Source organism: Hydractinia symbiolongicarpus, chromosome 2 (genome assembly GCF_029227915.1).
Source record: "Hydractinia symbiolongicarpus strain clone_291-10 chromosome 2, HSymV2.1, whole genome shotgun sequence".
NCBI classification, from domain to species: domain Eukaryota; kingdom Metazoa; phylum Cnidaria; class Hydrozoa; order Anthoathecata; family Hydractiniidae; genus Hydractinia; species Hydractinia symbiolongicarpus.
Genome location: NC_079876.1, coordinates 22,648,064 through 22,671,804, shown reverse-complemented (window position 1 = coordinate 22,671,804; position 23,741 = coordinate 22,648,064). Strand labels below are relative to the sequence as shown.

The window sequence follows — 23,741 nt, the reverse complement described above, 5'->3', positions numbered from 1 at the left end:
GTTGTAGTTTTGTACCTGAAAAAAAATGTTCAAATTCTTAGACAACCTTCCAAGCTCTTTCATACACAATTAACTTTATTGTTTGCCATAGGTAAATTAAGTAAATAAGTTCTTAAACATACATTGCATGTTGTTTACATATCATTAGTTATTTCCTATTATTAAAAAAATATAATATTGTCTGTTTTTATTCAAGTTGTATTTATGCAAACATGATTTTAATCCACTCTCATGAATGTGTCTCATCTTTCATTTCTTCATGCCTTTGTAAATTTGAAATATCAAAGCTGTTTGCAAGTACTGAAAAATAATTTAAAAAGTCGTAATTACAAAAACTTTTATAAAAATTTTAAAAGTCATTGGTATTTACTATACACACAATGTGTTGGACGGTATATCGTTTAAAGCCCTTTTCAAATGATATTTTGATGACTGGCTCTCGCAAACCATCGTAAATATACCACTGGTCATCTTGGTAAAACATCACAACAAAATGTTGTGTGCTGGAGAGTGCTGAAGCCAATAAGGAAAGGCTGGTATATAAACCAAAAGATGGGTTTTAAAAGTAATTAAATACTTAGTAACTTCTACTGTTAATTTTTTGGAAGCGTAGTCTATTCTACTATCCTATGTTGCAGTGTGTACGTTAACAGGTAATAACGTTGGCATTCTAGCATTAATTCAGTTGCTACATCATTGCAACATGAAGTATTTGTTCTAGATGAACAAAAATATTAAAAGTTTTCATACATTTTTTATGGTTGTTTTCTCTTTTACTTTAAAGGAATATTTATAAAGCATAACCGATAAAGTATACTATAACCTGAACCCTGCCCTTCTTTTATTCGTGTTGTTGACAAATTATAAACAGTGTATCTTGTTGTGTTGTTTCTTGTGAAAACCATAGCTTCCTTTTTTTGCAACTTTTCATACAGGAGATCACAGAAAAACGTTTGACATTTACTAATTCCGTTTGTATTAAACCGTTATTGTATACGTGATCTTGAAAACATCTGGGAAAATCCATTCCTCGTTTTCATGACATTCAAAATTGATAGACGGATATTCACATTGGTTCACAGTTCTGGGAACAGCTGAACAGTACATACTGTCGCGGTGTGAGTTGATGGTATGCACAAGATTGGGAGTGCAGTTCTGTATAATGTGATGTTGACGGCACTATTTAGGTTAAGTTGTTGGACTTTACAACATACATTCTTGCTGCATTATAATCAGCAGATGATATAAAATTAAACAATTGTTTCAGTTTTTCGGACATTTTCTTGTTGTCTACCAATGAAGAATAATTATCCAGCGCCAATTGAACCATGTGTCAACTATGCAAGTATTTAAGAAGGTAACTTCGCCTATTTACTGCCAAAAGTTTAAAGGGTGGTCAAATCTTTTTTCTAAAAAAAATTGCAATTTATCAATACTACATTTAAGGCTTTTGTTCTTACAGAAACTGGCAGTACCATTTATTCTAAGAATGATCTTGCAGAAATTAAATTTGCAATTTTCATAAACTGATTTCTTGCCCATTAATATTTTGGCGTTAAAGTACATAAGATTACATGTAATAGAACTTTGTAGATTCATGCAGATATTCACGTGTGCTACAACTTTTTGTGTACATCCTGATATGCATATGTTTCAGGTTTGATGCCATAATATTTCATTGTTTTCCAAACGACTAAATTGTCGAAGAGATAATGCCTTAAAAACATTACCAGAGGGTTAAGTAGCAGGTAAGGCTAATAACAATAGACTGATTTAAAGTAACTCTGATTGAATACCATTCAATTTTGCATGCATGTTATTAAGAGTAAAGTAGATTTGTTAATAGAATTCGAGTAAACATATTGGTTTAAATGACATTAAAAAGACATTAATTTTTTTATTTCTTCTAATCTGTTGATCAACTAAGATAAAATTTAAATAATGATAGGTGGCGATTCTACTAATTTGTGAATTATTTTACAAAAATATAGAAATTTCCCTTCCACACATGACGCATCACTTGATGCGATGTTTCGCGTGTAAAAGGTATTCCAATCATTTCTTTGTCATCAGCACCTGCTATAAGATAAATCTACATATTCCATATGCATGAAATGAGATGTTTTATAACTTAGAAAAGTGCACATACTTGAAACCCCTGAGGTGAAATGTTTATTCTGCTCTCTTAAGGGCAAGGAAAAAAATCAATGCTGTTGTCATTATCAAGTGCTGGTAAAGTGATAAGAATTGATTGTGCTGGAACCATGGGTACTATTGTTGTTCTTGGTGGTTGACCAAAGACCAGTTTGTATGGTGTAACACCAGTGACACTGTATTTTTGGCTGTTTATAGTGTCTAAATAATTTATAAATACATATATTTATATATTGTTTTGAAAAAACGTAGTATCGATTTTAGTAAAAACAGATTTTAAATGCCTCCTACAGAAAATTTGTGGCAACCATGTACTCCATCTTGATTTATTTGTGGATAATTGTGCCATTCGAGCAGCAATCGTTGATTCAACATTAATGTAAGCCTGCTTCATGCCTTGGCTTTGTGGATGTCTTGGCTGGTCCTGGATTATCAGTATTTGCCCTAGCACATCATGAACAAGTTTTTTTTATAGAAGCGTCTACAAATTTACGTCCGTTATCAGAGTGAAAAATGTTTGGTGCGCCAAACAACAAGACCTGTTTCTTCATTTTTTTTACAATAGGCCCAGCTTCCTCGCGCTTGTAAACTGTGTTTTTATTTTAGCTAAAGTTGTGGAAAGTTATTTTTAAAAATATATTACACTGGAAACACCATAATGTTTAACTTCATTTTTGATCGTAAATTAATCAATTTAGTGGCCTTTCCAAATCTTGATTCATCCTAAATAAGCTCTTAATATCTCTCCCAACTTGCTCCTAATTTTGAGTACACACTTGTTGTTGACAGGATATATAAATTATATAAATTTTGACATTGTTTTCTACTTTTTTTTGCTTTTAATTGTTTATATTTTAAAAACTATAAAAAAATAAGCAATCACAATATTTGGCAATTATTTAAATATTCAGACACCAGATTTTGTTAAAAAATAGAAATAACTGTTTTTTTAGCTTCTAGATGATGAAGAAAGTGATGAAGAAATTTTGAATCCTGTTGGTGATAGCAAAGATCTAAAGTTTCAGGGTCAATTTTTATTTTTTGTTGATTTTGTTGTTTGTTTGTTTGTTTTGTTGCATTTTTATGCTTTTTGTTGCATTTTTATGCTTTTAATACCCATGAAACGTAAATAAACTCTGTAAATAAACATTTATATAAGTTTCCAATTTGGGTGGAATTCAATTTTAGCTTTTTATATGAAAATATTTTCGTGCAATTGTGATGATTTCTGAGAAACTTTTGCTTATTTTAAAAACTTGTTTTTACTGATTTTTAAGTAAAATGTATGAAGATAACATGAAATACTTTTAAAATCAATTAAAACATAAATTATTTTTATGCGAACATAAAATATTTGAAACATGTGCTTAAAGTAGTTGCACAATTTTAAGAAAAAAGAAAATCCAATTGTTATTCCAGTGACTCCCACATAACAACTTACTAAGTGTTTAGTAATAGCACGAATTTTTGCAGTATCCACAAGCTCACTCCATATGGGATCCTAGGACTTGGATATGACAAAAGAAAAGACAATTTTTGTATATAATGGTGGCATTTACACCAACAGTGTGAAAGATTTTTTTCCAACTACAAATTTTCACATTTGACTAGCTGAGAATGGCCACACTATGGCAATTAAAAATGTTAAAAAAAGATGTATATATTTTACATGGCTAGCTTCACAAATATCAAGTCCTAGGGTGCTTAATGTTCATTTTGAGTTATGCAGACCCAATTAGGGTCTGTGCTCTACCAACAACTGCCTGCAACATCCAATGTCCCTCGTAGGGTGCCATCTTTCCAGTTAACCCAGGGCTATGGTAACGTTCACTTGCCTATAATGCATCACAGCAAAATCTAAAAAAGGCATCATCAGGAGTGCAGTCTTGTTATTCTAGCCTAGCGGTCGCTCTTTTACGCCTCCACTAACGCTTAAAACAGAATTGAGTATGCTGTTTTTATGTGTAAAACCAATATCACACGTGCAAATAAATGCCAAGTGCAAGAACAATTTTGGGTGTGCAATTTTCCACAAACCTAACAAACCTAGCTTTTTCTTTATTGAGAAGCAGAGTGTTTTATAGTGTTTTGTTGTTGTTGTTACTATATTTGTTACGATGCGTTACAAGGGGTGGGGTGGTAAAAAATGGCGAATTTGGGTTTCACGTAATCATTGAATAGCCCCTTAGTATGTACAGGGATTAGCAACATTGCATTGCATTTCTTATTCGTTTTTAGATTTTTCTTCAGATTTACCTGAACAAAATTTATCTTCGTCTGCTGTTCTACAAAATGGTATGTAAGCACTGACCTTTTTTAACTTTATGAGAATAATGATTCCTGCAAAGGCATGATTTCTTTGAATTGAGAAGCAATTTTTTCATTTTTTTAAGTGTCACAAATTTTGCATGTATTTAATTTTATAAAATGGTGTTTTAGGGACTTGCCTATTCATGAAATTTAGTAAGATTTACAGTGAGGTGTACGAAACTCATCATAAATTTCTGATACTATCTTTCATTTTCAAATTAAGGGGGCTACGGAACGGCTGTTGGTTTTCGACTTTAGTGACTTACACGAAAGTCGAGCTGATGGCGACGAAAAACAAATTGGCTATTTTTCCGGCATGTATGTAATTTACAGACTCGAATTTTTATCTTCTCCAGCCTTGGTCATGTTTTCATCCAGAATAAGTCTCGCTGAAATAATTCTTTGTAATATACTTTTCGAAAAAAAATATTGAACCAGCGAGCAAAGTACGCTGGTCTGTTTATTGCGCAAAACGCGTTTGCCGGATTTTTAATATGTGCGCGGGATATACAGAATGTGAGCATTTTAACCGGTTCGTAGCCTCTTTAATGCTCTAATTACTATATAGACAATGATGACGTTGATGACGACAAGCAAGAGGTATGTCAATCTTTCCTATTGTTCCTATTAAGTCCTCAAAAGCTTTCATGAGTTATTTCTTTTCTTTTTATATCGTTCTTTTTACGCAATTACTGTTTTAATACTTAATATTTTTGCCATCTGATTAAAAGTAACATGCATTTTCCTGTATAACTTCCTTTAATTTTGTACACAAATTCCTGTGACATGAAAAAATTCCTCAAAAAGAATTAAAATTAGAAAACTTACTTATTTCCTTATTTTTTGTGCTGCTATAATATTCCAAATCCTATTTCGTCACTGTAGCTATTGTCAAAAAGCACCAAACAACCTTCGTTCTGGACATTTGAATATTACCAATCTTTTTTTGATGTTGACACAGAACAGGTAGGGTGTACTTAAACCGTTCGTTATGCAACTATTATAAGTAAACTAGCCGGGGTAAGCCACAAGTCAAGGTGTGGCCCGGCGTTGAACACTGTTAAGCGCTTAATAAGAGCCGTACTCTGTGTCACACGATCATGTGGAGCGCTTTATTACAGGTATACAGTATGTCGTAAGTCAAGTGAAGCGCATACACCATTATAGTGTTGCGACTGTAACTTATTTTTCAAAAAATAACTTTCCTGCAACAAAAGCTAAAAAAACAGAGTTTACAAACCGTTGTTACTCCGTCATAGCAAAAACAATCGGGTAATATTATTTTATTTTGTGGAATAAGTTATAGTAAATATTAAGAAATTAATTGTGACACTGGACTGGGTGCTTAGTACGGCTAAACCGTCTCACACATGAGTTAATAGCCGAATAAAACCATTTAATAAAAGCAGAGAAAACGTTTTTTGGAAAATGTTTCCGGTGGAAGTTCAAAAAAATGTGACACTGAGCTGACGCTTAGTAAAGTTAAACGGTGTTGCGCAGGCGTATAGGGATAATGCCATTTTGAAAAAAAGTTTCTTGCAGACTGTGTTTAAATAAAAACACAAAAAGAAGTCCTTTGCTAACACAGGGTTGAGCGGTTAGTCCAGTAAACAGTGTTGCACATCCGTACACCTGGATTCCCGAGAAAGTTTAAAAATTAAATGTTACAGTGGGATGACCCCTTAGTACAGGTAAACCACATCGCACATGCGCCTAGGCGTAACAACCTTTTCCAAAAAAACAGTCCGTTGTTAAAACTGAGCTTAGCGCTTAGTACAGGTAAAATGTGTACATGCTAATAAGCTTAATAGCCTTTTCCAAAATACTTTATTTTAAATAAAATACAGGAAACAGACCGTCGTTTATCAACACGGATAGGCACATAGCGCAGGTACTCCGTGTCTCATTAATAAACTTTTGACTTTTGCTAAAGTTTATATTACAGTAAAGTGGTAGCTAACTACTTAATTGCATTTAGTATGGAAAAGATTACTTAAAAATTCTGTTGCAGCCAACTGTATTTGGTTACTTTTACATTTTAGCTAGAGGTAGCTCACCCCAGTCACAATCAAGTAAAAATCAGATTGGCTAAGATAACGCAAAAATCATAGAAAGTTTTGTGAAATGGATTCTTTAGATCATCAAAAGTGTAATTTATGTAAAAAAAAATCTTAATTGATGTTTGTGGTAATTAACCAACTTTTTTTATCAATTTAGGTTTTGTATAGGATGGCATACTCAATGATCCCGAGAAAAGATAATTATTTACTGACCAGAATCAGACCAAATCCTGATCTTTACGGTACATACACGCTCGTTGTTTTTATACATCGCCAGTCACCTGAAGTTTTAACCTTTAAAGGAAATGTTCTATATAAAAATGTTAAACAAGCATATTCAGAATTTAAAAATAATATTTTTAGTTTCTGGTTTTCTTTTTTCAGGTCCATTTTGGATATGTGCGACATTAGTCTTCACAATTGCAATCTGTGGCAACTTGTCAAGTTTTTTCGCTTCTGAAGGTGGCACGCAGTGGAAATCAGACTTCAATCTTGGTAATTACTTATGAAGAACAAACATTACTTTTAGGAGGTGTAGAAAACCATTCGCACCATTCGGTTGATGACCTTGAGTTGATCAATTTTTGGGAAGACTAATTTTCGCGAAGTCAAAAAAATTAATTTTGCGAGTCAGGCATGTTGAAGTTTTTTGTCGGAGAAATTTTTTCGCGAATCTTTTAGTACTTTTTTGCAATTAACTTTTCAGGCTTATTTATTGAGGAGGTCTTTATCTGGACATTAATTTTTACTTGGTTACATTTTTATAATTTTCCTGACAGGTGATAACTTTTAAATAAAAGAAAGAGGAACTGTAATACAGGTTTATTATGGAAATTCTGTAGTTATGACTCGCAATTCCATGTATTTATAATGCTACATATTGTTTGTAATGCAAATCGACAAGAACTTTTGATATAGGCAGTACAGAATTAATTGGTACCAATTTAAAACTTGAGCGAGTTTCTCAGTTGCTCAAGGTGATCCATTATATTTAACAACACACTTAATAAGGCGTTCGAATGTTTAGAGTTTATCGTTCAATTTCACGAGTGCTTGTTTGTTCGATTGAAACAGATTAGTCGCAATTTTGAAGAAATAAAGTTTGTAATGGCATGCTCCGAAGTTTTATTCTTTTCCTCTTACTTCTTAGATACCTTAGGGAATTACATTTTGCAGTAGTAACTAATTGCGGTAGGAACTAATTTTCGCAAAAATCATTGAATAATTCGCCAATATTAATTTCAGTTAAATTTGGATTTTTCGCTCCGTTCAGAGAAACGATTTACATTTTTTTTCTTCTGATTTTAATTTGAACTTTTTTATTTTATGTCTCCTACAAATTGTGAAATAAAATGTTCTTTTTTTCGCGAAATTCTTAAAACTTGCGAAATTCTCACGAAATATTAGGACTTGCCAACTTCGCGAATATTAGTTCTCGCGAAATTTAAAATTTATTCTCAAAATTTCTGGCGAAAATTATTAACTTAGGGCAAAACACAATGACTTTCTCTTTTTAGTGTCGCTGTCGGCATGTGTTATTTATTCATATGGTTGGATTGTGCCTGGCGCAGTGTGGGCGTTCTTTTTGTGGCGTGGCAATCTGGCGGGCTTCACATTTTTTGAAATAGTGTGTGTGTATGGTTACTCATTAGCAGTTTTTATCCCTATATCGGTAAGTGTATGTTGATTGTGTTGACAGTTTTCAGTAGAGTTAGGATAACCAATATCGTAGCATACCTGAGACTTTGATGTTCAATTTAACAGTGATTCAAGGAAAAGCATATTACTAATGCTACAAGTGATTTTTGTAACAATCTTTAATGAAAGTTTTATAATAGATGTGTTATTGTTTTTAAGTGCATTTTGGTTTTTTATGTATTTGCATTTCAAAACTCAGCTGCGAATCATAAATACTAGCTATATGTGATATTTTGCAACCAAAGTATAATACTTCCTCTGAGGACAATTTTTTTCTCTCTACGCTGTAAAGTAGATCAACGTTTGTTCTATTTTCGTTACAATTTTACGCGTAATGATTTCGTGTGGAATCCTGGCTCAGAATTTTTCTTGTTACTTTTTTTTTAGATCATGTGGGTAGTTCCGTATGATTGGTTACGCTGGATATTTGTATTGATAGGTGTCATCAGTTCAGGTACTGGACGTATTTTATTTTTTAAATTTGCGTTAGAACTCTCTAGGAGACTGTGGAATGCGTACACAACATGTGGTGCACACGTACACAACATGTGGTGGGCACGTACCACCGCACTAGCTAGAGGGTTTTGGTGGCCTCGTGTTTTTGAGAAACAGTAAACGGGGATTAATATCACGAACAAAGTGCCTCTATACTGACATTTTGGTATTTTTAAATCTTGTAAAGCCATGACGGCTGTGCTCTGGAGTCTCAGATCTGTTTTGAAGTGTTTTTGACTTTAAGGTTCAGTTCTTGGTTTAACGTTTTGGAGAGCTGTAGAAGACGACAGTAGAAAAGTATGGGTTATTTTTGTTTTTTTGTTTGTCTGTCTGCTGCTTTTTGTTAAAGGGATTATAAAGTTGGTGTTCTATTATTATTACTCCTGCCGAAGATTTTTTGCCATGTTTTTTTCGCCTAGGTGGCGACCTTCTCCATACTGACGATTCTCGTGCTACATGCAACACTAGCTATAGGGTTCAAGGTAAATGTTTATTTATAAGATCTGCGGAGGAGATCAATTTTATACAGAATTTTTTTTATAGGAACGTGTTTTCGAGGAAAGCACGTTTTTTCTGATTTAAAGCCCGAGAAACATTTTTATTACTGTCAGAAAAAATCCTTCGCGATTTCGGCATTTATAGAGTAATCGCAAAAATTATGCTGTGCCACAAAAGTATAAAAACACTTAGTCCGTGAAAGTTCACGCTATTTAAAAACCTCCTTAACTCTTTTCTTTCCTCCAAGCATGAACAAAAATACTCAACATCTACGCCGAGTTAATCTCGCGAAAAGTCATTGTAATAAAAAAAATATGGCCATTCGCGAATCCCTTGATTTTGCGATTTTTTTTTACTCGCGAAAGTTTCCTTAAAGTAGAACAATTAATAGGGCTATCAAATGTAAAATCTCCGTCATTTGGTGCTGTTGAACTTTTAAACAACAGGAGAAACTTTTTAGGTTGTACGCATGCTCTTCTCCCACTGAACATTAGACGTGTATATATGACATTATTTTTAGATGTATTTCTTCAAATCTATCAAAATTATGCTTCCTGTGGCAATGGAACAGCTATTCACGACAATAACTCCAACAACTCCGAATACTACGACTTCATGATGTAGGCTTGAGTTCTATGGAATCCATAAAAAACCAGGATCTTAAATTCTGATAGTTAATTAGCACTTTTGCTTTTGATGCGACTGGAAATTCTTTGCATTCTTGAAATTTTTTTAAAGATCAAAATCTGAAAAGTTCAAATTTTTCAACTTTTTAGATTGTTTCTGACGACAATTTCAACACAAAAAAGCTTCAAATTTTCTGTTTACACTATCAGATTTTGTCGATTAGGTAAATCTGTCAGACAAAATCTGATAATGTAAAGTTGCTTAACGGAAGTACTAAAATTCGGCTTTTTCATTGAAAATGTCTTTTTTGTAATGGTTCTCGAGTTCATGATTGATTTTTCTTTTTTTTCACATTCTTAATTTAGGAGTCTATTTTCTTTGATTTTTGGATGATACTTCTTATTAGCGCTTTTCCTGCTGGGCTATTTAATGGTTGATTTGCCCCTTCTCCTTCCCCCACCCTCCCTCCTTCCCCCTCCCTCCCTCCTTCCCCCTCCCTCCAGCACCACCTCTGTTATTTCTAAAGTTGTTGTTTATTTGACATGAAATTTACCATACGCGTTGTCCTTGCCTCAAGTAACAATGTGGTGAAACATAACAAATGTAACCAGAAACACATAAAAAATTATGGAAAACGTTAAACAGTGCGACCTGAATCAGCTGCTCCTCCCAGCACAAACCGTGTTAAATATTTCAAACAATCATGCTAAGTAGGAATGCAGTCGTTGCATGTTAGGGTTTTAAAAAAATGTTTTAAAACATCAAGACACGTTTCTTTTTATAAAGGTCAGTTTCTATTAACAATAATTGTTGTGTGCAACAGTGGCTGTTTCGACCTTATTGGGAACAAATGTTGGACAACAAAACGACACGAGATGACAAGTGTTGTAGAAAACAATTTTTCTATCTCTACAACAGTTATTGTCTTTAATGAAAACCGACCTTTAAGAAAACAGCACTGGCTACGATTTGTTCAACTTTTATAGATATTATTTAATTTATGTTATTTTCATTGTGTATTTATTCCCAGTAAATAAATTCACCGTCACACAAGCATGTTTTTTTTTTTAATTTTTATTATATCCTTACTTTTTATATGTAAATCAGCTACTAATTTGATACAAGATACCCTTCTCTGCATAATTTTCTTTTGTGTAAAAGGAATAAACTAATGTAATAAATTCAATTTGTGCGCGCTTTGCGAGGGATAATTGTTTGATTTCCAAATCCTATCCGTCCAGCATTTCTTGCAACTCTCGATAAAGCAGACTTATCATCTTACTCTTCTAATTTTTGTTTCTCAACAAATAGTTTTTATAGCGTTAAATTTTAGAAGAAGTTAACTCTCTTTATAAGTCACTTTGTTTTAACACTTAGTCCTTAAAATCTTTATCTTTTATAAAAAAGTTTGTTTGTTTCACTTTCAATGTTTTAAAATGTGCTGTCAAACGCAGATGGTATTAGCGTATGAAATATATTGTTGCTCTTAAAAAGGACTTTGTGGAACAACTATGTACTCAAAAAATGCGGCAACATTTAATTTTATTCACAGCTGGGCTTCTTGTTATTTTTGCATTCGATTTGTTACTGATTCAATTTTATCATATAAGATTTGAAATATCTGATAATTGTCATATAAATTTTCGTTACTTTTTAAAGTGTATTAAACAGTATTTAATAGCCCTCTGATATAGTAGATTTAATAATAGTTTTGAGTATTCATATTTAGACACGTATAGGCATGTTAGGGTCTATTTTTTAATTTGTAACATTACTGTTGAAACTCTTATTTTGAAATTGCGATATTCTAAGATTTTTTCTCCAAAATATGAACATTGACGAATCAGAATCAAAAATTTATTTATCTTTTAAATGTCTCAACAACTTCACACAGGAAATTTTTTAGCGTGCGGTGATCTATTTTATTTGTCGGACAGACGTTTATACAAATTGTCATTCGGTGTTATTAAGTTCTTCCTAGGTCTTAAAATGGTGCGTTGATGATAACTAGAAATAAATATGTTGTTTTGAAATTAATTTTGACATTCTGTTACAGTTTTTATATGATACACCGAATTTGATTTTCGTCCGTCCTACAGAAAATCAAAGTGAGAATATCTTATGGAATAGAACTAAGTGTTTTGTCACCGCCAAAACCCAAATAAACCATTAATATTCATCCATTTCTTTCACCTGAAGGTAAAATAATTTCATTTAGAACTACCCAAATAGCAAACGTCCGTCCGACAGAAATTATCAGTGATATTACATATTCCCAGGTAGATTAATCAAAAGAAACCTTTTTGAAGGATGCTTTTACGTTGGAAGATTGTCCTAAAAGCAGAATTTGTGTTTTAAAATCCGTCCGACAGATTTTTAATAAGGATAACTTAAGGCAGTTATATCATTGATAATATTCAAACTTTATGCAGAAAAATAACTACAAAATACAAGACATATAGACATAAACACAGCACACGTTTTACGTTTATTTGTCAGTTATTAGAAGCTGTTGTAGTGTGATTTAAATTTCTTTGGAGTGGTGGATATGCGGCGCAATGCAAATCATGCTTTGTTTTCATGCTGGTATATACCGTCCCGATTTGTTCATCGATTGGTATTACAATGAAGCCCATCATGGCAAAGGGCCTATGGACGGTTAGAAACCGCTGTGAGGCTGATTTGATCATGATTAATTATGTTTTAAGATTTCACAAGCATATGATGTTGAAAAAGTTTTTCTATGCGATGTTAACACTGTTACTATTCGGTGATATTGAAACAAATCCTGGCCCGTACACTATTTTAAAGTCAGTGCAAGGATCATTTCACCAAGGGGATCCAAGGTTACTAACGTTTATTGGTACACAATGCATGTGTAATTCTCTATTTGCAATAGTTTGGTCAGTCATTAAAAAGGTCTCGATCTGGAACACCGGCGATCTAGATCATGTTCTTTCCGAGGGAACAAACTTGTATACAGGCCTAGGTTACACTAACCAGTATTTAAGTATGTCTCAACTTCCAAACCAATTAACGCTTCAAAATGAAGTTGTGCTAATAAAAGGTTTAGAAAACAGTTCTCGTATTATCAGAGATGCACCTGATAGCTCTAACCTGCATGCGTATTGCTCGTCAAGTTCTGATAAAGGACATGGAATGTTGTGCATTATTGGGGCGAAGTTTTGCTATAATTTGGGGGAATCCGCAAATTTTTTTGTTCGATCCACATAGTCGAAACGGTCGAGGGCAAATAACCGAATGCGGCAAGTTGGTCCTTTGGAAATTTGACTCGTTGCAACAGGTTGAATACTTCATACGCGAAATATATGTATCCCCTGGGCAAGGAAGGTGTTTTGAGACCCAATATTTTAGGATAGTAGCAAGTGACGAGAAAAGGTGTAACTTTATGTTATCCTTTCGGTCGGGCGAAACAAAGAAAGTCAACTGCCAAGTATAAAAAACAGAGCAGGGTCAAACAAGACAGAAAGAGTCAATGACTAAATACAAAAAAACAGAGAGGGATCTCACAACTCAGAAAGAGTCAATGGCCAAATACAAAAAAACAGAGCGGGGCCAAACAACTCAAAAGGAGTCAATGGCCAAATACAAAAAAACAGAGCGGGGTCGAGCAACACATAAGTGTCAAAGACCAAATACAAAAAAACAGATCGGGGTCAAGCAACTCAAAAAGACTCAATAGGCAAAGATAGGAAAACGGAACACGATCAAGATATACAGGAACATTTTCTATATGGAGTACAAAGTTTTGATAGTAAAGAATATATATGTACAACATGTCATTTAAAACTTAGAAAGGAAAAAATCCCCGCGCAAGCTGTATCTAACAATCTTTAAATATTTGACCTCCCTGAAGCAATGTGTGCATTGCGACGCTTAGAAAAGATTATTATATCCAAAAGAATTTTATTTTAACGCATTGCAATAATGCGAAAAGGTCAGTGCCCCAAAATTAAAGGGTCAATCTGTAACGTTTCAATGAAAGCTGATGAGATTAGTAATATCTTGCCAAGAGGAATGGAGAATAATGGCGTAGTGCAAGTTTCATTAAAGAAGAAATTGAATTTCAAATATAACGTTTACCTGGAATCAGTAAGGCCAGTTGTTATTTGGGATGTCCTTTGCTGGTGGTGAATCCTTTATATGCAAATACTGAAATTAGTCTTGCAAACATACCGCATTCCTGGGTTAATTTAGCATCTGATAATGAAAGTGAAATAATGAAAGAAGGTAAAAATGAAATAAAAATTGATTTTGTATGCGAACGTACAGTAAAATCAATAAGTAAATGTACCAGTAACGTTAATCCTGAAGAAAAATTTGAAGAAAACGAGGAAGAGGGTAAAAATCCGTTGAACGAGCACCGCTTATCATGCCAAGAAACGTCTTTTGTCCCTAAAATTCCAGATGAGCATAATGATGACGGGAGTATTGTTATTGCTCCGGGTCAAGATAAAATTCCCATACCACTAATTTTTGATCAACATTGTGAAGAACTGGCACACCCTTATCTATTTCCAACAGGTGAATTCGGATATCATGCAGAAAGAAAAGTACCCCTTTTCCCGACCAAATACTTTAACTAACGCCTGTTAAATTATAAACAGAAGTTTGCCTCGGATACTGATTATATATTTTTTGCTCATAAAGCTATACAGTAAATCAGCATCTTAATTTGAATAGTCGCATTAACATCGCTATGCAAAAAATAAAAACTGACGGTATTACAGCAGGAATGATGTCCTCAAACTGTTAAATCATTTATAGCTAGTAATGACGCTTTCAAATTTATGAACACATTAAACGAACTTCTGCATAATTGGAGCGATTTCTCTTTGAAGTTTTAGCCATGGTAAAATAGTTAGGACTTCCGCCATTTTTTATGACCCTGTCTTGCGCAGATTTAAAATGGAATGAACTAGTTAAAATTATAACTAAATTACAAGGGAATGATATCACTGAAGAGGAAATTAAAAATCTAAATTACTTTCAACGAACCGGATTCTTAATAGCAATCCAGTTCTTTTAGCAAGATATTTCCAATACAGAGTTGAGACGTTTTTTAAAACAATAGTTGTCAACGGACCGTTAGGTAAAGTAAGCTACTACGCCATTAGAGTTGAATTTCAGGTAGGAGGTAGTCCACACATTCACTCTTTATTATGGGTACACAATGCGCCTGTCTTACGTAGTGACAATAAAGAGCAGTATATCGCTTTCGTTGATAAAATAATTAAATGTACACTTCCTAGTTTCAATATTTCAAACACATTCTCACTCAAAATCTTGTCTAAAATACAAGAATAAAAATTGTCGATACTCTTTTGCCAAATTTTTCACTGACCGTACAACTGTCGCTAAACCATTACCTGATATCTAAAGAAGAAAGGGAAATAATAATAAAGAAAAGGAAGACGATACTAGGCAAGGTAAAGACATTAGATTCAAATCTGAATCCACGAATCAATAATATTCTTACTTCCGATGAACCGAATTATAGGCGCCCAAAAACAATTGAAGAAATACTTGAAAGTTTAGACATCACTAAGGAAGAATATGAAAACGCATTAAGCATCTCGCCTGGTAGTGGATTTCAAATTCACTTTCGAAGGCATTTCAGATTCTTGTTTTATTAATAATTATTTTATCGAAGATGGCATGGGAAGTCAACATAGACATTTAAACTGTTCTTGATTATTATAAAGCAGTGTCTTACATGTGTGCTTACTTGTCTAAAGCGGAAGACGAATCTTCAGAAGCGACGAAAGAGCCGCATCACAAGCACTAGAAACTCGTGGTTCGTTATTTGAACAGATAAAGTCAATTCAAATGCGTATCGAAATCATCGCGAAATGTCAGTTCAAGAAGCAGTTTCTATTATAATGCCAGAAATATGGTTACGAAAGACATTCCCTGTTGTTGTTTTTGCAAATAGTAACATTCCTGAGAAACGGTACAGGGTATGTCGGCACGAAGAAGAAATTTTAAGTTTGCCACCGGACAGTACTGATATTTTCAAGCCTAATATGTCCAAAAGATACATGGAAAGATCAAATACAGAGTTCAAAAACAGAAAATATTGCATGCTGGACCCAATGTGCTATGCAGAATTTTTATCGAATTATTCTGTGAAAATAAAACCAAAAACAGAAGATGAAAATGACAGTCAACCGGAAATACCTGAAGAAATCATACCTGAAATGCAAATGGATTCTACTTATCCCAAAACTCTGCCTTTATTTTCCTCTAAGGGAATGTTGTCTTTGCGAAAACAAAAATGCGTTTTGAGATACCATATACCTAGTCCAGAAAAAAATCCAGAAGGATATGCGCATCATTTGCTTTTTATGTTCTATCCGTTTCGGCAGGAAGCAGAATTGTTAAGTGAAAACTTGGGAACTTACACGGGAAAAATATTGAAAGAAGGTGTATTAGAAGCTATAAATAGAAATAAAAAAATTTGCGAGCCTTTCGGTGAACTTGTTGAAGAAGCAATGGTAAATTTTCATACAAATGTAAATAACCTTGAACAAAAAAACAAAAAAATGACGATGTTTCTGATGAGATGAGTAATACGAATAACCATATCGATGACAAAGTACTCCATGAAAAAATTCGAACATTAAATAAAACTCAAAGGCAAATATTTGATGTTGTAAATGATTGGGTTAGAGATTTCATAAAAAGCTTAGCATGTAACGCGTACCATAAAATCGAGCCAATCCATATCTTTTTGACAGGAAGTGCAGGTTGTGGAAAGTCACATTTGTTATCTACATTTTCTGACATGCTAAAGAAAGCACTTTCTTATCGTGCAGGGAACTTAAAAAAGGATAAAATTCTCATTCTAGCGCCAATAGGTGATGCTGCCATCAATGTAGAGGGAAATACAATACATTCAGCCTTAGGTATACCAGTTGATAGAAGTTTTACTAAAAACATTTCTAAGTTGATAAAAAAATGCATGCTACGAAACAAATTTTCAGAATTAAGCATTATTGTTATAGACGAAATCTCAATGGTTTTAAACAAACTGCTTTTACACATTCATCAACGCCTAACCGAAATATTTGGATGTTCAAAAGAAATTCCATTTGCAGAAATATCTGTGAAAGCATGTGGTGATTTTTATCAACTTCCACCAATTCAAGCAAGGCCAGTTTGCGCAGAATACAAGGATGTAATGTTAAATCTCTCACATTGCTGAAAATATTTTAAGATTGCTGAATTGATGGAAGTTATGAGGCAGCGTGGTGATCAATGTTTGATTGAATTACTGAACAATATCAGAGTGGGAAACTTAGAAACACGACACGAAAATGTATTGAAATCAAAATTCATTTCCCAAAATGATCTAAATTATCCCAAAGATACGATTCATATCTTTGCCGAAAACCAACCTGCCTCTGAGCACAACAAAAAAATGTTAAACGGTCTAGCATCGGAGGAAATAAATATGGAGGCCAGTGACAAAATTCCAGAAAATATTCCCGTGTCAATGGTGCAAAATCTTTCTAGCCGCACTCAAATGGAAACAGGTGGACTTGCTCAAAACCTTCTTTTAAAACTTAACGCAAAAGTTATGTTGACGTCAAACATTGACGTATCAGATAAACTTATAAACGGACAGATTGGAACTGTTCATTCTTTAAAAACCGATAGTGTAGGAAAAGTTATAAAAATATATCTAAAAATGGAAGACAAAAACGCAGGACTTAAGCCATACGAACAGATCCATATGCTATGCGAAAAAATGTTGTTCCAATTAACCGAATACAGAAAGAAATCAAGTTTAACAAATATAATCCATCCTCACCTTCTATGAAACAAATGCAATTCCCACTAATGTTGTCGTGGGGCTGCACTGTTTATAAGGTTAAAGGGGAAACATTTGATAAAATTGGTGTTTGCTTTGATTTAATAAAGCAAAGAGCCTTTCACTCAGGAGAAATCTATGTTGCATTGAGTAGAGTTACATGTTTAGAGGGTTTATACCGAACGGAAACATTTACCAGGTCAGCTATTAAATCAGATAACCGAGCAACCGAGCAATACAATTATATGCGAGAACGTTCGAAGTTGATATCAAGAGATACTGGTTTAATAAGTGAAAATTCTGTTGTAGTTACTCTTCTTAATACAAGGCCGTATAACAAACATAAAAACGATGTTAGGTCCGACCGCGTTCTCATGGAAAGTCATTTATTATGCCTGACAGAAACCCAGATACCATGTAACACCCAATGCGACACAAAATTAGGTTTCTTTAATTTGATTTTGAACAACGATGTGTTTTCTAGATGATAGATAGACGATGACAACGATAGATTTTCTAGTCTTTTAGTTCGGCATAACAAAATTATAGAATTGTTCAATATTGTAAAAATTCCAGGTGCAATATTTTTTAAAATGACAAAAAGAACGTTTTCATTTTTTCTACTTCTATATAATAAAAGTTGTTTTAATCGAGAACAGTCACTTTACCTTGCTCAACATTTTTTGGGAAATGAAACTATTGATATTATACTCGGAGATTTTAATGTAAATGCATTTAGTGGCGAAGATGATTTCCTTGACTTTCTTACTGAATATTAACAAGTTGTAACCTCTCCAACTCATATATCAGGTTCACTTATTGACCACATCTATATCCATAAGAATGTTCTAAACATCTTTGACCTTCGTTAAGAATGTCTATTTCAGTGACCATGATGCAGTCCGGCTTAAAATCTCTCTGGAATAGAAATTTACACAACATTAAAGGCTACTTCAAAACATTTTTTTTTTTTTTTTTTACCGTGTTTACATGTCTTTTCTGCCATCGCATATTTATCTATGCTCGTGGCATTGAACATTGCAGGTTAGTTACAATAATAATACTCAATGATTTGTTTACCCCTAATTCTCCGTTTTCAAGTCTTACTTCAAATTTTAAAATCTTTCAGGCTAATGGCGGAAATCTTCAAGCCCTGGGCTTCCTGTTTTACATTACTAAGTGACGAAAGTCTAGATTGTCTTAGACAATAGTCAATTCCGTTTTTAAATCAGGAAGTATTTCTACAGTTATTTGGACTCTCGTTTCCTCTTTCGACCAAATGTAAATGTCCCATCTGCTGAAAAGATAGACGCAATCAAAGATCTTGACGCCGCAAGTATGATCAGGGTAGGAACGGATGGCCCTAATGTAAACTAGAGTACTTTTACCAAAATTAACAGAGAACGAGAAGAACTGAATCATGCTTCCCTTTTCAATGTTGGCAGTTGTTGTTTACATTCGGTTTATGGTCATTTGAGAAAAGAATGACCCCTGTTGAATCAAAATTAGAAAATTAGAAAATTAAAAAATCAATGGCTAAGTTTTTAAAAAAATCATCTGTACGAAGAGACATACACATTACAATCAATAATTTAAATGTCTCCCTAAAACGGCTAGTTTTAGCTGTATGTCTTTAAGATTTAAAGATATTATTTAATAATCTACTTGTTAAATGTAACTTTAACTTCCCTTAAACATCATTCTAGATTTTGCTCAACAAGATGGGTCGAAGACAAAGTTGTTGTTGAACGAGCAAAAGACGTTTTGCCATTTGTTGTAAAAATAGTTGAGCATTACCAAAGTTTGTCACCCTTTTATAGACCTGCTAAAAATCCCTCTTATGATACTTATCACAATGAAAAGTTCATGCTTTTTCAAGATGTATTAGTAGTCTTCTTTAATACAATGGATTTAAATTGGGATTGACAATTTTTCAACACTATATTGGCAAATTTGTCATCGAACCTCTAGTTTTTGAATTTGACTTCAGCTATTATCTCAGTTTTTCTATTGGTTAATTTTCCTTTCCAGCGTCTTTTTTAGGTGTTTCAAACAGACAATCCAATGGTCCCGTCTGTTTCAGATGAATTGCAGAAGATCCATTCAAATTTTTTGAATTTAGAATGGAATGGATAGAATGGATGAATGTGCAAAGTTCTGTTGTTAAGGATGCCAGGGGGGGGGGGGGGCAGACCTCTACTTGCCATTTAATTAAACAAGGACAATCTGCTACTAATCTTGGCTATCAAGCTACAACGTCACCTTATCTGCTCCAAATGCTGCAAAACGCGATGATATTCAAAGAGAAAAATTATTAAGAGATTGTAGTTCCATTATTCAAGCGATTTTGAAGAAGCGTAAGGATAAAACCTCAGTGAATTTCACATAATAAGAAATGCTGCTTGTTTTATCTCCTGGTAATATACTCCTGAAGATAGATGCATATGTTAAGATTTATTATGCTTGTAGCAAGCTTATATAAAAGCAATCTTTTGCATGCAGAGGAAGCAGATCAAGCTGAAAAGTAGTTATAGCAATGCTAAAACTTGCCTCACACACCCCATGTCTATGACTACTTGTAAACCCTTCAGCTCCGCTCTATGACATCACATGTAAAACCGTCCACTACCCTCATATGGTGTTTTGGAGATGTTACAATACACGTATGGCCATTTACGTGTAAAGTGCTATTTTTGCTGTTTGGGAGGGTCTGCAAGTGTATGTTTATGGTGTTGCCAAGGGTCTGAAGTGTATGTTTATGGTGTTGACTAGCCGAAGTCCCGTGGAAGAAGTCACTGAATCTCTCATCGAGTCTATGTGATGGGTGCAAAATAAAAACATAGAACACAGTAATTTGAATTTTTAAAAGTCACAATTTGCATTATTCTATATCTATAACCGCTGAAACAAAACGTCAAAAAAATAAGCATGTGTAACAATAAAAAAATAATAATAAAAATAAAAGAGAAAAAAAGCCCTGGGATTGAGGTTGCTTTCAATCTTCATTATTATATTTATACCCGCTGAAAGAAAACGTGTAAGAATATAAGCAGGTTCAACAACAAAATAAAAATAAATAAAAATAAAAATGCAAAAGGTCTACACAATCGAAGGTGTCTAACAACGGTTATGTAAAAAGCTAAACCTGCTAAAACTATATACTTGCTCTACCATGCCAGAAGTACACCAGGGAAAATAGTATACCAGACATTAGAAAAAATCGTTAAGTCACACAAAAAAGGTTATTGCAAAATTTACACAACGTACAGTTTGTAATGCATCATACCAAATTAGCTATTTAGTCTATTGCATACAGCAACCCTCCCATTGCGCAAACGTGCCGTGCATGATAACAATGCAGTGTTTTCGAATTTAAGAATCGAATAATAATTCAAACGATCAAAACGTAACAGATGTTAACATTGATTTAACTCTGTTTACATTAAGGTTTACTAGTCGATAAGGCCCGTGGAGAAATCCACTTAGGCAGAAGGACAATGGGAAAATAGGTTCTTTTAGATGTTTTTCTGACGTCAGCAGTGCATATACAAAAAAATGTTCTTAAAATCTTACACAAAATGTCAAATATCAAATCGCATTATATCCTCCACACAAATCCTACACAAAATAAAAAAGAACAGCTTGCAAGGTGTAAAATCTAGTTGATAAAAAGTTACAACAACGACACTCAAACATCGACACTCACAACACTAAACTCACAAAACCGACAGTAAGAAGACCGACAGTTACAACACCAACAGTCACAACACGGATAATAACAATGTCAGAAATAACGCATCTCAAATATGTATATACATCTTATAAGTGATTATGTTGAAAACCCTCAGTATTTTTTTCTGAAGTGTCAAAAAGGAGGCCTCCAAGAGTTAGCACAAATCAACAAAAATAACTTTTTTACACAGTTTAAATATTGTTTTTCCCTTACGCTTATACAAAAATATGAAAAAGCCATAGTTTGGAAAACATCAAATTTAAATCTAGAAAAATCAGTCATTTCAGTTGCATACCATCCTCTCCCACAAAAATTTACACAAAATGTAAAAATCAACCAGTTAAAAACACAAAAATCTCTTTTAGTTCCGTACTGCCCTTTACCAACAATTTTAAACATAAATGTCAAAAAATCAATGAGCAAAGAATAAACTTGAATCAACAAAGATTATGTGTAGAGCTTGAAACACTAATCAAAATAATGTATAGAATCAAGTACAACACTTACAATAATACAGTAATAAAGTCAGAAATAAGACATCTCAAATATTTACTTCGTTGAAAACCTTTAATATTTCAATCAGAAGTGTCAAAAAACATCAAATTTATATCTGGAAAATCATTTATTCGATTACATACTATCCTGTATCCCAAAAATATATATACACAAATTGTAAAAATTAACAGGTTAAGAACACAAAAAATTTTTCCTTAGTATGATGATCTGTAGTTACCTTTACCAACCATTTTAAACGTGAATGTCAAAAATAAATAAGGAGTAAATTTGAATCAACAAAGATATTATTTTTGGAAAACAAAGTGCATATACGGTCCATCCTCACAAAAGTTAACACAAAATGTAAAACAGATCGGTTTTTAAGGAGCACATCCAAATCAACAAATATCAGTTCATTTAGCATGTTCTATATTGCTATTGTCCATAAACCTTCTACACAAAGGTTATGAAACACATCAAATTATAGAAAAATCAGGCATTTCAAAAAATATAAAAAACAAAAAAGTTTTTTCATCATCACCAAACACAGTTATATATTACCACAATTATAAAAATCTTAACAAAAACGTGAAACCATGGACTTTTCTTCCAGCAAAAATGACATCACATGCAGTTTAATTCTCCCCAACAAAAGTTTATAATACGAACTATGAAGAAGCCAACAGCTTACATAACAGCCTTCAGTGGAGGCCAATTCTACAAAATTTGTGCTTTCAGTATATTTGCATGTGGTCTTTTTTCCACAAAAAAAAAAAAATTTTAAAAAACAGCAGTTTGCAACACAAACAAAAACACGAACAACCTTCCCGAACCGAACGACCATCCTCTCTAAATTAAAATAAAGTCAAAAACCCATGTAAATTTCCAATCAAATGTCTACACCCCCCTGAAAAAATAACCTGGCATTTTACATGTAGGCTAACGAAAGTTAAACAGGATGTCAGAAAAAAAACAATAAAAAAAATAAACACGCACGCTTTAAATTCTGGAAAAAAAAATTCCACTTGTCATATTGCACGTGGTCCCTTTGTAAAGTTTACAGGAAATGCGAAAAGAAATATAAAATACATCTGCAAAAGTTCAAGTCTTTAAAGATTTCGTATCGTGCTCATAAAAGAAAAGAAGTTAAGGAAACTAAGGTAGCTATAGATAATTAAAAAAAGGAATAACAATATAAGTCATAGGTTAGAGCTAGCCATGGGATGAGAGGAGCGCAGGCATTGGAGAGGCCAACATTAGCTAGCTAACAGTAGCTAAGACCCCCAGTTAAATATACTTAACCTGGGAACACTTAGCTAAAACTAAAGCTAGCTATTTATGCTTAGTAAAACACATATAAAGAGAAACAATAGTAATGTAAAAATAATAACATAACAGTGAGCAGTAAGTTCAACAAACCAAAGTTTTCCGTTTGTTAGTCAGCTAACAGCTTTATGTAGCATTTTGAATTTTAGGACAAACACATTAGTTACGCACCAGGGGATACATTAATTATGCAACAAAAACATAAACAAATATGGTGGCTAGGTTTGTTTTTAAAAAAGCGCTAAAATATAAAACTTCAAGAATTTGAGGCTTTTCTTGGAAAATGCGAGTCTGCTTGCTCCAGTGACATAAAAAATAAACGTCTAAAAACATCAAAGTTCTTACTATTATTGATTTTAAATCCACTTCAAACTCTAGCCTTTATTTTCTAATTCTAACTTTACTACTTTACTTCTAGCTCTAGCTACCACTTCTTAATTCACTTCTTGGACTTTTCTTTCTCTGAATTACTTTTTGCACTTTTTTCAAGACGAAGGGACCGTTCTTT

The 23,741-nt window shown here is 33.3% G+C and overlaps 2 protein-coding genes across 3 annotated transcripts in view; one reads left to right on the top strand and one right to left on the bottom strand.

Annotated features, from left to right (window-relative positions):
* LOC130630209 (protein YIPF1-like) overlaps positions 1–10,895 on the top strand; it is a 31,497-nt gene extending 20,602 nt beyond the window's left edge. For both annotated transcript variants that reach the window (XM_057443608.1, XM_057443607.1), the window contains 11 exons: positions 3,108–3,180; positions 4,393–4,449; positions 5,033–5,064; positions 5,350–5,430; positions 6,682–6,766; positions 6,909–7,019; positions 8,042–8,196; positions 8,610–8,676; positions 8,962–9,014; positions 9,137–9,199; positions 9,736–10,895. In XM_057443608.1, the coding sequence (XP_057299591.1) occupies positions 3,108–3,180; positions 4,393–4,449; positions 5,033–5,064; positions 5,350–5,430; positions 6,682–6,766; positions 6,909–7,019; positions 8,042–8,196; positions 8,610–8,676; positions 8,962–9,014; positions 9,137–9,199; positions 9,736–9,834 (876 nt within the window). In that variant the 3' untranslated portion in view covers positions 9,835–10,895. The remainder of the gene's footprint in view (positions 1–3,107; positions 3,181–4,392; positions 4,450–5,032; positions 5,065–5,349; positions 5,431–6,681; positions 6,767–6,908; positions 7,020–8,041; positions 8,197–8,609; positions 8,677–8,961; positions 9,015–9,136; positions 9,200–9,735) is intronic.
* Positions 1–23,741, bottom strand: part of LOC130630211 (uncharacterized) — a 103,305-nt gene that overhangs the window by 43,801 nt on the left and 35,763 nt on the right. The window lies entirely within an intron of this gene.